At 38.8% G+C, this 14,010-nt stretch overlaps 1 protein-coding gene across 1 annotated transcript in view; it reads right to left on the bottom strand.

Moving 5' to 3' along the window:
- GRM5 (glutamate receptor, metabotropic 5) overlaps window positions 1-13,487 on the bottom strand; it is a 36,463-nt gene extending 22,976 nt beyond the window's left edge. The window contains exons 1-3 of the mRNA XM_010150537.1: window positions 13,244-13,487; window positions 8,008-8,176; window positions 4,779-4,905 (exon numbers count right to left, since the gene is read on the bottom strand). Coding sequence (XP_010148839.1) covers window positions 4,779-4,905; window positions 8,008-8,176; window positions 13,244-13,485 — 538 coding nt within the window. The 5' untranslated portion in view covers window positions 13,486-13,487. The remainder of the gene's footprint in view (window positions 1-4,778; window positions 4,906-8,007; window positions 8,177-13,243) is intronic.
- Window positions 13,488-14,010: the final 523 nt, after the last annotated feature.

Here is a 14,010-nt window from a genome sequence, read left to right as displayed (position 1 = left end):
GGTCAAAAGCAAGACCCTAGTAGTGTTTCAGCAGAAAAATCAATGTCAGCACAGGCTAAATTGTGTTCTCTCTCACGCTCACAACTGTCAGACAATTGCTGAAATTACCAATGGCTGTAATTTTATTGCAAGCAACAGTACAAGAAAGCAGTTGGATAGCAACAAGCAGTTATGGTTTGAAAATATTTTGGGTAAGAGATGAAGGATTTGTTTTGCTTGGGACTGGGGCAGTATCCAGTCTTATGAGACACCAGAGCTCAGAACCCTGTGGCTTTTGGCATGGGCCAAATCAGCACGCTGCAGGAAGAGACAACCCAGGTCCTGTGGGGATCGCTGAGATCCGCCGTTGAGCGTTGCCCCTGCCCTTGGCCCTGCGGGTGGTTGGCATGAGCCGCAGCAGTGGGCTGCCCAGACGTGCCCAGAGCCAAGTCAGCAGCAACTCTCAGCGCTGTCTGTGCTCTGCTGCTCTCCCTGACAGCATGAGCAACACCCTCAGGATAAGGGATGCTGTCCTCCTCCCTTCTCCTTAACGAATCCAGAACTGTGCATGCCGGATGGGAGAGAGCACCAGCGCTGTCAGAGCTCTTTGAAATGGCTAAATGACTGTTGTGTCAGTTAGAGGTGGGATGCACTTTTTTCTATCCTTTTATTTTTTTTTACTGTTTAAGGTTTATTGTACCTTATTTGGGGAAAGCATTTTTGTAATTATCGTCAAATATCTATTTCTGATACTTGGCCTTATCCTTGAATGACAAAAACAAAATCAATTTAAAGACCTGTAAAATTTTTCAATTCTTATTTTCATGGGAATCCACTTAAGAAAATCAAACAGCCATCATATTTGCAGTACACAGAGAATGAGAAAAATGTCAATAGAGCCTGAAGATAATCCAAGTGTTACTGAAATTAATATAATCTACTTTCCTTGTCATACCCAAGGTCACTAGACAAAACTTGGTTTCTGTTATTATTGTATGCTGTCCCTGAAGCACAGAAAGAGGGAATAATTGCCTGTGTCCCACCTCAAAAATATCCCTAAATAAACACTAGTGATAACTGGACCAAGATGTTCCTACACCCACTGAAGAAGCTTTGAGATGCTGAACAAAACTTATCTGGTCTTTCCAAGGCATCCTTTTTGAATGCAAAAGGCCATGGCTTCAAGGTCACTTGGGTTTTTGGAGAACCAAAAGGCCATTCTCATCCAGCTACTGAAAAATTAATTTCATTTGGGTTTGGTCCTCAGTGTTAAGAAAATCCCTTCATTTGTATCTAAACATGCTTGGCATCTATTTCTCTTCCCATCACTGTGAATATAATGGAAAGAAGGGCTTTGAGGAATAGTGGAGGGGTTGTCATATACTTCTGAACTTAAACACATTGGTTTCTCTTGCTCTAATTGAGTATGTGTCTCAGCCACAGTGGCCATACCAATGTGTGAGGTGGTGCTGTAATGTATGGGTGTCGCTAACGCAATGCATGGGGAAAAGAACACTAGATTGGAAACCACATCTTGACACTGCAAGTGGAGGAAGAAAATTACATGGGTGCATGTAGGGATGGTACAGATAAATCTGGAGAAAAGGAAGAGAATTACTAGGTTTTTGTCTAAGGAGGAGGCTGGTCCCTGGGGAATGTTGTATGCACAAGAAATGAAACCTAGATTTGTGAGGAAATAAAGTACAGGTAGCTAAACCTTCTCTTTCTTACCTCAGCTTCCCTTCTAGATGGAGACATTTTCCAGTAAATCATTTAGCTAAGAGAAACTCTTCCTCCCACTTGTCCTTCCCTCTACCTTTGGACGTCCTGTACCTTTCTGTACTTCAGAACTCCAATCTCTTTTTCTGTTCTGAGGATAACTTTGTTTTCCTACACATATTGCATCCCTTCTCTCTTCTTCCCTCCTGCATCTGAATTCTGATATTCCACTTGTGACTGAAAAAAACCATTAATCTCTCTTCCCTTCTGTGAGCAACATCACTGCCATTACAAATTTTATATAGTGAAGTTTCTGTCACAAAACTGATGCTGGTCATTGAGCATAAGAAAGATGCAGCAATGTTTTGTTGTGTGAGCCAAGAAAGGATGCCAAAAATGTTTTTATCCAAGTTCAGATCTCTGGCAAACAGTGAGGTGCAAGTCCATGTTGAAAGCCTTCTCAGACGTGTGACAGATATTTACAGGACTCTTATCTGAAGGTGATCATGCAAGGAAGACTTATTTCAATGATTTTTTTACATGTGTAGCTTTGTGGTGTTGACATTGCCTAAGATGTGGCTTTATCAAGCAGCAAAGAGACATAGGCTGCTGCAGTATCAGATGTAGGGATGTTTCAAGGAGATTGGTGTATGTTTTATAAAACTGAAGGGAAATTTCCTTGACAGAATACAAAACACATCTCCCTCTCTTTATTTTTAATTCACATTTATTACTAAATCTTATGTTGTAAACAAGACCAAGAGGCATGGTTTTTTACAAGCTGCAAAAGTCAGGAGTATAAATATGATCATTAAAAATACAGATCAATATATTGTATGGAAAAGCTGGGAATAGACATTTTAAAACCTGGTTTTGATACAAAGCTAAATAAGATGAGATCTAGCCATCACGTGTATAGTAAGTTAGGTGAGGACTGCACAGCCATGAAGTTATGGTAATGGATGTCCTGTTAACAGGAGTGCATATTGTAATAGCTGTGCTCATGGAGACCAAAAGGGATATAGTTTCCAAACAGTGCCTGCTGCATTTGTGCCTGGATGAGGAACAAGGAATAGATCTCCTTAGGACCATTGCTTGGCACTGATGTCAAGGGGTTGTTTTGTTTGCCTATTGACTTTGGTCCCTGTAAAGGCATAAAACGCATGTCTAAAGCCAGATGAATGGTTTGCAATATGTAGCAGCTAATGTAATAAGCAAAATGGTTGGCTGGACTAAAAAGACAACTACTTTCCTTTAAAAAAATCAGAGCTGGGTGGAAAATAATTGACTTACCCCACAAGAGCTCTTGAGATGGTACCCCATCCTGCTCTTCTACCCTGAGGGTAAAGTAAGACTTTCAGAGGGCAAATCCTCTCATAAGCCCAGACTCATGACTTGCCTGAGGTGTAGATACCTGTATGCCCTGGGGAGCCAGCTCAAACACAGTCTGAAGGCGAACCTGGTGGCTGTTCGCTCCACTCAGCTTTATCTATACTGCTTTACAGGTTAATTACCCAAACTTCACTAGAGTAATGGGCAGTTCCCATCACTGGCCTTTCAGAAGTGAGTCTATTGGTCTGATGAAGCACTTGGAGCAAGTTCCCACCTAACTGATACATGGCAGCTCCTTTTCCAGATGTTCTACATTGGGTAAAACCGCAGGTGCCAATGAAACAGAGACGTGAGCTAGGATCTGCCACATCTCAGACAAGACCGCCAGTGGCTGAAGAATGGAAGAGTTGACCATTTGCACCAGCTGGCCTTCATAAACTGACCAGTACGCTGTGGTGCCCTTATCCCTGCAACGTGGGCTTTGGAAGGTTCTGGATGTCCGAGCTGGGATGTGAACCTGAGCTTAGATCACACCCTCGGTACCCTGCTTTGGGGGACACGTGGGGCCAGGTGTTTTTTTCTCGCCTTCTCCATTGTCATGGCACAAGAAAGTTTTTCCTCAGATGAGAAAGCTTTGCTGGCTGATTGCCAGAGGAGGCAGGGCTGGGGGAGCAGAGCTGAAGGAGCACTTGCAAATCCATCTTATTGCTGTTTCATTTTTCTCAGTGAAAAGTTTTTTTTCCCAGGAAAAGTTTCATATTTGACATTTTATGAAAAATACCCCATCAGTTTCATGGCTAAATTATATATTTGCAGTAATTAGGTAACCTAGATCATATATTACAGCAATGCAACATTCCTTACAAGGAAAAGATTAACATTCCTTACAAGGAAAAGATTAACTTTATATATAAAGTTAATCTTTTCCTTGTAAGGAATTGACATAAATTCATCCAGGAAACTGTTTTTCCCTTTGTCTTCCCTCTCAAAAATTTCTCCCCTCAGCCATACAAATGATATATGAACCAAGCCTGCGAGCTCTTCTGGGAAGAGCCTGTCTCTTCGCCCCTTGTCTATACAGAGCCTGGCACAATGACAACCTCATCCCTGAACAGCGTTCTGAAGTGGTGCATGCTCTGAGCATTTGAATACTTGAATTCTGTTATAAAGAAGAGAGGCTGTGGGATGCAAGTGTTGTTGGAGTAATTTATCTCTGAAGTAGACAAATTGATATTCTGCAAGAGCATAGACATCTACGCCCTGGCTGGGAACATGAACCCTGTATTCTATCTAGCAAACCCTCAGGTGAACGAACGACTAATACAAACCTAAGTATGTTTGGAGCTGTGATGCATTTAGCATGACTCTTCTGTGTCTGTTACAGAGGAAAATAAAACTCTTCCCTTAATAATCTCTCTGACAAGGACTTACCTGTTTGGGGAAGGACAAGACCTGCACCACTAGCAAGCTGTTAGGACAGGGTTGAATACAAAACCAGTGCTTTTTTTTTTTTTTACTTCTAGACCTATTAACTCAGGTCTTTAGAAAGCAGCTGAATCACACCAGCAATTCCTGGATCAGGCTGAGACAAGAAGACAAATACCAGCCTCAGTTCAAATTTCAGCTTTATCCCTGAGTTCAATCTGACCAAAACAGTCCTCATTCTCACTTGTATTTGACATTTGTTTCTTCAGCTCAGCAGATGAACATTTTCATTGACAACATAAGCACAGCCACAACTAATTTACCTGTGAGGTCGTCGTTGGGCCAGGAGCCCAGCTGGCAGGCTTTGCATGTGTATTCATCAAATACATATTCATTCTCTTTGCAAGGAGTGCAGGTCCAACAGCAACTCACTTCCCCTTTACGGATCACCTGAGACAAAAATTGACATTTGATTTAACATAAATGTACACTCATGCGGCCCCAGTTGCTAATTAAATATTTATTTTTTTATATGTAGCGGGGTCTTTAAATTGTATATTAAAGCGAGTTAATTTTCACTATATTTTCTTATACAAAATATAACACAACTTCTCAGTTTTCCTTCTCCCATGTAAGTACCAGAAGAAACCATCAACCCCACAGAAAGAGTGGACATACAGAATGAAATATAAGATGTTTTTTCTCCTTTTAGAACTCTCAAAACAGAAGCCAGTGCATGATACTCAAGACGTATAATTCACTCCATTTTGGTCCATACAGGGAGTAATGTCAACAGTGTTATTTCCCTAGAGGTTCATTACCCAAAAATCTTTGGGTGCTTATTTTTTGTCCAGCTGTGAGTGATTTGTTAAAACTGATTTTTTTCCAGACATCAAACAGAATATTCCTTTTCCAGAAGTATTTGATTACTGCATTTCTAATTAACATTTAAGGGTGAAAATGTTATCATTATCCATTTTAACATCTGACCTGATTTCTCATTTTATAATTTACTGCCAAATGTTATTGCACACTCATGATTGAGATGCAGATTTTTCAAGATCTTTATTTATAATTTCTGGGCACTGAAAACATCTGTGCTTCTTCTCAATGCATCTTTCTTTTGAAATAAGGTATTCCCATTTTCACTGCACTTCCCAAACATTTTATAAATGAATATTCCCAAATACGGCATAAGAAGTAGGTTGACTTATCTATCTTTTGCAACAATGAATTTAGAATGTGCTTTCAAAACCAAATGTCTGTATTGTAATTTTAATAAATGAAATGCAATGGGGTGTATTCAGAAAGAACCGTATTGCTCTTTGCAATGCTGCAGTGAAAAAGATGCAAATTATATCATTTTGACCAGCAAAATAAAAATTTCAATTTTTCTTTTTTCTAAAAAAAATTTAGAATATTAAAAAGAAAAAAGCCACACCTGAATAAATAAACTGGCAGAAGAGCAATGGGAGCATAAGTGATTTGCCCTGCAAGTGTGGATACTAGAGCTACTTGCAGAACAGAATAGCTGTCCTCCAGAATGATTCACATATTGAGATTTCTTTTGAGCTAGTACGAAAAACTGAAAAAATGACAAAATTTTTTTGTGTCTGGGAAAATGAAATCTTACAAAGTTTGTACTAATTTTTAGACACATAACTTGGTAAATTTGATGCATTATAAAAATCCATGATTTTACAATATATAAAATACTCAAGAAAATTAAATGGCAAAATAGAAACCATATGTTTTTATCAAAATATCTAAACTTTTAATTTCAAGAAGTTTCATTTACACTTTTCTGTTAAACATTTCACGAAAACAACATCTTCCATAAAGTACTTGAAATCTGACAAATCTGTCAGAAAATGGGTTCACTGAACATTTCTTACCCAGCATTAACTGGGGATTAATCCAGAGAAGGATCATGTCTCTTTCTCTAGGAATCAAAATAATTGTTCTCCACTATTCAGAATTAGGTCAGATTTTTTTTTTTTTAATTAAATTGTTTAGTCAGCCATTTCTTCATCCTTTTATATTTCATTTCTTGAATAATTGTTGTAGCACTTAACTGTTAAACAATCTTTTCTGTTCCTTTAACAAAAGTAATGAGGATTCTTCATAGTGAAGAATATTCATGGAAGAATCCTTGAGAACATGGACAGAAGGTGGGAGTAGACTCTGTTAATGAAGATCACAAGTTACTTCCCATGACCAGTGTTGTGGCAGCAGATCATAAAGGAGCTTGGAGACCTCCCCCAGTTCTGATGTTATTATCTGTTGTCCATCTCTACCCTCTCACATATGTGACTGTGATAGAGCAAGCTAACATCAGACCGCTGTTCAGTTACTGTGGGAGTAATTCATCACACCTTGCCTTATGTGTCTGCAGAAGGTGTGTTCTCATCTGAACCAACTGTCCTGGATGGGTTCCTTTTACCATCAGTGAAGATTAAGAAGTTCTTTTACAACAAGAATAATCTTAGCTGTTTTCAAAGCCTACGTGAGGATGACTCCTGATCTGTAAAAATATATTATTTCCATTAACTACAAAGAAAGTTCAGAAATTGGATGTAACTGTGGTGCCTACTCCGAAGACATACATTTGGTCTGATGAAGCTTGCTTACTGACTCTGCTGAAGACCAGTTAGTGAATAAAACATGGTGACTCTGTCCTAAAACTCAGGAAAACTCAGACTGAAGAGATTCACTTAGTGTTGCAGAGCATGGTCAGCCTCCCATCAGCTACTCACTGTTGCTCTTCCCATGCCATGTTAACACAGGATAAAAATTATTCAGCTTACAGTGAGACATGCCAGAAATTACAGCTGCTTTTTTTCAGTCTGAGTCACTCTGTTGTCCATGCCCATCCCCTCAGTTCACAGGCTTTTATGTAAATGACCGCAACAGAAGTTGAGGACTTGCAATATTTTAACTGTTTTGCAGTGTCATGGGATGCTGAAGAATAACAGAGTACAGTTCATATATGACAGATCCATCCACCCTCCTTACTTACCACAATATGGAAAGGAAGGACAAATCAAAACCAAGGTATGATGAAAAAAAATGTTACCTACATTTCCCGAATTTCTAAGTAGTGGTAGTTATTGATGTTCTCTGATGATACCACAGACTTAAGGTCTGAGTAATAATGGTCCAGTCCAGGTGTCTATGTCTAGCACTGAAATAGTAACAATTATTATTCATAATTTACCTGCAATTGTACTGACAAGTCCTAGTTAGGGATTTACACTCCAGTGAATCAGATGCTGTAAAAGTATGCAGCAAAAACCTCTAAACAATACCTATTCTGAAGCATTTGGAATGCAAATATTAATAAGTCAGCAGTTCACAAATACAGGCAAGTACAAGAAAATGGCAACTTATGAAAATAGTGAGAAACCTATGATACAAGTAAGAACTAAATACATAAGTACATTTTAATTAAGGTGTGGGATATTGTCTCCATGTAAGAGTCAAGAAAAACTTGCTTTCAAATGTCAAGGCTATGCATTATACACAACTGAAGTAAATGGAGAAAAGATTTACCTTTATCTGGCCTTTTTCACAGGGTTCACTGCACACAGACCTGATGATATTATTTTTCTCTGACCATATTTCATCATCATCCATTTTCAGCTCGCCATTGTCCCAGCTGCCAACATTGATATAATCAAAGTAGTCCTTCCCCATTTTCTTAAAATTCATGATTTCATATCTTTGGAAACACAAAGGGGAGACATAGCTGAGTTGAGAAAAACATCATTAAATGCTTCAAATGAAAGGAACACTGTATAGTGAAAATCAGGCTTGTTGAAATAAAGAACACAAAATTCATGTGTTCTGCTTGCCCTAGAGTCTCTCTCAATAATTTTTGTGATATCATCATCTTTCTTCTAATTTCTGTTTTAATTTGTTTTCTTCTATCACTATGAAAGTTCCCTGAACACTTTAGGTTAATTGACTGAGGTTCTGTATTTATTTAAAAAAAACCACTTAAATGAGCCAGACAGGATTCATTCTGTATACCCTTCAGCAATGAAGCCAACTGCACAGGGAACCCCAGCTGTCCTAGGCTCCCTTTATAGCAGATGCAGAGAAATCTAAACCTATAATGGCAACTCCCAATGCTAAGTGCTCCTCACTGTCTGCAGGTGCTTATTCCCCTCCTGATGGAAAAAAACGAAGACAGCTAAGCTCCTAAAGTGAGGTAGAAGGGACCTAGGCCTGTGGGATCAAAGAAACTTTCTGTGCTGTAAGATTGCAAGATGTGATTTGGGGTGGCACCCGGAGAGGAATTAAGCATCGTTCTTCAGGCATAGACTCCAGGATTCTGGGACTCGTAGGCTTCACAGGGAGATCCTCTTATCAAGAGGCACCTTGTAGCCTAGGCATTTGAAGAATGAAGTTGAGACTTGCCCCTTTTTTTTGGCTTTTTTCTTCTACAGCATTGCAGCAGCAAATCTCACATCCATACAAGCACCTTCATTTTTATATAATTCCTTAGTGATCTGAGCACATTTAATTCCTTGTACAGTGTGATATGGAAGAGAAAGAGTATTCATACTTCAGTCCTAGGCTGCTTTTGGGTCATATCGCCTTGTTATCAGGGAACACAGGTGTTAAAAGCAGAGCTAGAGCTGATCAGAGTTTTCAGGTTCACGTTCCTCTTCCGCTGCTTTCTTTTTGGCTCCCACAGAGTCCTACAGAAAGTATGTGGAGCAGTGCAGGACTTGCTGACATGCTTGAACACCACATCACCTTTCTGCCTTAAAGGCCAGATCTTTTAGCACTTACTTGTAAAGCATGCCTGGAAAGTTGGGCAAGTCCTGAAGTGTTGATGTCATGCTTTTCTTTACCTCATCTGTAGTGGATTTTGCAGTATTCTGACTAAGCAACATGAAATTCACTGATGGAAAATAAGTAAATAGTATAGACTGAAAAGATTAACACAATCATAGGTTTAGAAAACCTTCCAAGTTCATAAAAAAGGAGACAACTTCTTCCTGGCAGCAGGGTCAAAATTAGCCCCCAAGACAAAACATATGATATTGTCAGAGTGTAACATGTGAAGTCCAATGTACAGGTAAATGAAAGAGGCAGCTCTTTGAATCAAACAATCTCTTAATCAAGGAACCAAAGTATCTCTGTTAAGGTTTGAGGAAACACTTATCCAACATCAATAGTTTTCCCACACTGACATTAAAAAAAAAAAAAAAAGTCAAATTATTCTATAACATTCTCCATCCATGGATCTCAGGATACTTTAAAACAGGAAACAAAGACTAACTGTCACAGTGGGGAAACTATGGCAGGGATTCCATGCCAAAATCACAGACAGGTCATGATCAGAACTACGAGCAAGCTGCAAAAGAAAATTAAAGTGGAACCTGACTGAATGGGTAATATTTTATTACCCATATCATACGATTCTTGAGTCTTTCCAAAAGAATTAAAAATGAGCAACGACATAACTAGGAAGGAAACTTTTTGATACTCCTGGATTTTAGAATATTTTCTAACCTGTATAAAGAGGGAAGTATCCCAGCTTTGAGAAAGACCTCATCAAAGCTGGAGATGTGAATGCCAAACTGACACAAATGAATTGAATCCAGATAACACACACACACACAAACCCTAATAGACAGGCTTTTACACGTGATTGTAAACCAAGAGGTTTACAGGCATAATAACAGTCTGGTCAAGCATCAAACAGACTAACCAGAAAGTTAGCCCAGAAGCCACTGTGGAATCTTTATTCAGGGATGTCAGGACATTGTAACTCTCCTCTGAGTATTGCTTTGTTAAAGCTGTCAATTCAGAATTTCATGGGCAGATGAACGAAATACTGCCAATGCTTAACAGGCCACAGGACCTAAACCAATTATCCCTCCAATAGTAGTTCCATGCATACATCCCAAGGGGAGTACTGGAAAGAAACCTAACAAATTAAATAAACTATTGTCTAATTTTGTTTTGTCTTTCTTCTCTGTGGTGAATGGCCTTGGTGGACTGATAGTAATAGCCTGACTCAGTGAAGTCCATTGCTATAGAGGAGGTTCATGAGTCACTGGTTCCCTGGAGCTTTCTTGAGATACCACAGGGAGAGTTTGTCACTTTAGGATAGGAGAGACCAGATGGTACAATAGCACATTTCCAGCAGTGCCCTAATCACAGTGCCAAACACTTGTTTCAAAACAGAAGTGCCATGAAGTTGCTGAGAATACGTATTCTATTCCTAGCACAGTCAAAACATCATCATCTTGTTTTTCTTGCCTTGTCTTTCCTTCTCACTTTCTTCTTTGGAGTTTCAATAGTATTTACAGATAATTTTTATTCTCCTGAGAAATCATGGCTGTTCCTTCCATACTCGTTTGTTTTTTTCCATCTTCTGTCTCACCCAAAACAAGACTGTCTGTCTGCTTGAAGCTCACCATGCACATAAAGGAATTTGGAATAGGGCCAGGATTCAAAGCATCTTGTGGGATTAATCATCTGTTGTGTAATATCAAAACCCTTTGCTATACATCAAAATCCTGAGCTATCTAGGTCAGATAGGCTTTTTATGTTCTGATTTCCTGCTTAACACCACCACCACAGTACAGCTGTGAGGATTTAAATTTCCGTTTTACAAAGTGAAGATGCAGCTATCAGTGCAATTGAACAGGGGAGATGAGTTGTTCCAGTATGACTGCGCCATCTCCCAGATGTTGCAAATAGTGTTTGACAGCACTCAAAAGACTATCAACTACTCAAAACCTGGGCATTAGAGATGGAGCTTCCTATAAAGCCTTCTTAATCATGAAAAAATAAATTTTGACTTAATGTTGCCTAATTTAAGCACATAAACTGGATTTAATGATGTGTCTATTGTATGAGTAGAGGGAACAAATAACTGTGTTTCAAAAATAAACAAACTCTGGGACCATTTTGTTACCACAAACAGTCCATTAGTTTGAATCAACAGACCACTACTGTATTCCACACAAATCCAGTGAGGCTGGACTTTCTTAAAGTTGCATTACCCTTAGTGAACAATCAACATCATGCTCTCCAGTGAAACACTGATGAAACACTGACTGAACAAATGACTGCACATGATACAGTTCCTTCATTGTCTTTCTTGGAATTGAACTTCCAAAAAACCCAAGATATTCAACTAAATTCCTGGTAACAAATAGGGTCATCATTGTTAGGCATGCCAACATAAGGAAAAAGTAAAGCTAAAGGTCTCTTTGCAACACTTAGATATTGTCATTTGTGTTGTTGTGTCACATATCATTTATTCGTGGCAGTCTTCAGTCTTTGTGCAAGAATTGAGTGAAACAGCTAAGAATATGGTAAGATGCACTCCACTGCATCTGAGCAGCACTAACACCAAATGGGAACCCTTTAAGAGAAGTCTGAGACAAAAAGTAGAATTTGGTCAGAAAAATCCAGACTGAGCACTTTTCTTCAGAATTCAGCTATTTGTAAAATTAGAAAGGTTTAGTGGAAGACAGCCTTGCTCACCAAAACAGCGCTGAAAATAAATTTCCATCTGAAAATTTCCTGGATTACTGCCAGTTTGTGTCTGAGTGCTCCTACCAGCTCACAGTGTACTTCCTTTGAGTCTGAGTCTGAAGAGTTTGAAAATTTGTTTTGTACGTGGTTGTCCTGCTCTCTTTTGGAGAGAATGCTGACTTGAAAAGTTTTCAAATAAACTGAAAAAAATCCCACTTCTCTTTCAATTCTGAAATCGTAGAAATTCTTTGAAATGTCAAAATATTCTGGCCAATGGATTTACATGTTCCTACACATCTCTACTCCAAAGTAATTTCAGTCCACATTAGTGGGACAAGACAAAATTTAAATGACTGTACAGCATGAACAATTTTCCATTTAGTGACCTGTTTATATAGTGCCACCACCAAAATGTTTAAAAAGTTCACAATAATGTAGACAGTAAGGTCTGCTTCAGTCAAACTGGACAAAAAGCAGTGAATGATGCAGGAATCTGTCCAGTGAAATATAAAGAAAAATATACCTTGAATGCTATTACACATGCTGTTCATCTTCTGAGAGTTCAGTAGGCAGAAACTCAGAAAAAACACCTTCTTAGTCTTTTTTATGTGCATTTATATGGATACTCCATATGTCATGGAAAAAGAAAAACTTGTCTTATATTTCATAGACGTATCTATATACATGTATGTAAGTTGTCAGCAACAGAAGCTTTGTTTAAATTCAATTTGGCTTACAGCAGCACAGTATGAACGAATAGCTAAGTCTGTTATGCAAGTGGAAAGGCTTTATTTGGAAGATATGGAAGCAGATTTTTAATAATTCTGATTTAAAAAATCCCAGAAAAATTAATACAATATTTGTGATATTGTTTTACTTTTCTTAAAAAATGTGACTGCTATGATTGCTTATGATTCAAACAAACACATACATTTAAACACCCAAGGAGAGAGAGCAGTGCTGTGGTGGCTGCCACAGTCTATGAATAACAAATTGAAGGTCTGATGGTTTGTAGTGAGAAGTAATACCTTCAACTGGTACAGATGAAAATGCAAATTCATGCAGGAAGATTGTATGCCTGAAAGTTCATGTCTTTAACCTTAAACATAATAAAAATTGCATATTTAAAAAAAATAGTGTTATTTTGAAAAAATAAGCAGAGAAAGTCAGGAAACGTGAAAATGAAAGTATGAGATCTTAGCTCTGATGTCAAGTCTGCATGCATTTACTACATACAGTTAACATCTCTGGTATTGAATAGTTTGACAAATGTCAACGTTACCTTCCTGGCGAGTCGCCGTTCTCATCAAACAAGATCGTGTCCCCAGAAACCCCAGTGAAGTTGGTCTTCATGAGGGATTCCAGGAGCTTCCGACCATCTATGGGCTTCATGGCATCACAGAGGCCCACGTAGCCCGGGCACAGCGACATCTGCATGTTGTGGAGGCCATACGCCATCGAGTATATTGCGTTGATCACAAAGCCCATCTTGGAGTCCTGAACGTGCTGCGTCCTCAGAGTCATCTGGCCTGCCAGGGAACGTTGGGAAGTGGGTGGTTAGTGCATGGGGCTGAAATACAATCAGCTCTTCAGACATCTCTTGGTGGGTTGGTTGTTAATGGTGGATAAAGTCTTTTCAAGTGTCTTAAACAGTTCATAGCGGGTGGTCTTAACAGTACACACACTGATCATGTTAAAAAATAGAAAGGAATTAAAGAAGAGGTTCCCCTTAAATATTTTACTATCCAGCTGATGCCTTTCTTCGTGCAGCAACATACCTCACATATGGGGTTTTTTTAATTACTTCTCTTCCATTTGTTTTTTTAAAGCATGTGTCCTGAACATTGTAATAATAATGTCTTGGGGAATCCAGGAACTTCTCCCTGCCTGCAGAATTTTTTCTAAATCCTCACAAATCTTTTGTTGAGGTGGAAATGCTAACATAAGGTCTATTTGGTAGTGACCTTGTAGGCAACATTTTTGTTTCAGAGGCATGGGAACCAATCCAGTGTTAACAGAGCGAGTTAGGCACAACTCCTTTACTGTACC

Source organism: Eurypyga helias, unplaced genomic scaffold (genome assembly GCF_000690775.1).
Source record: "Eurypyga helias isolate BGI_N326 unplaced genomic scaffold, ASM69077v1 scaffold9534, whole genome shotgun sequence".
NCBI lineage: Eukaryota > Metazoa > Chordata > Aves > Eurypygiformes > Eurypygidae > Eurypyga > Eurypyga helias.
The sequence above is the reverse complement of the archived record's forward strand: the minus strand, read 5'-3'. Positions and strand labels throughout refer to the sequence as shown.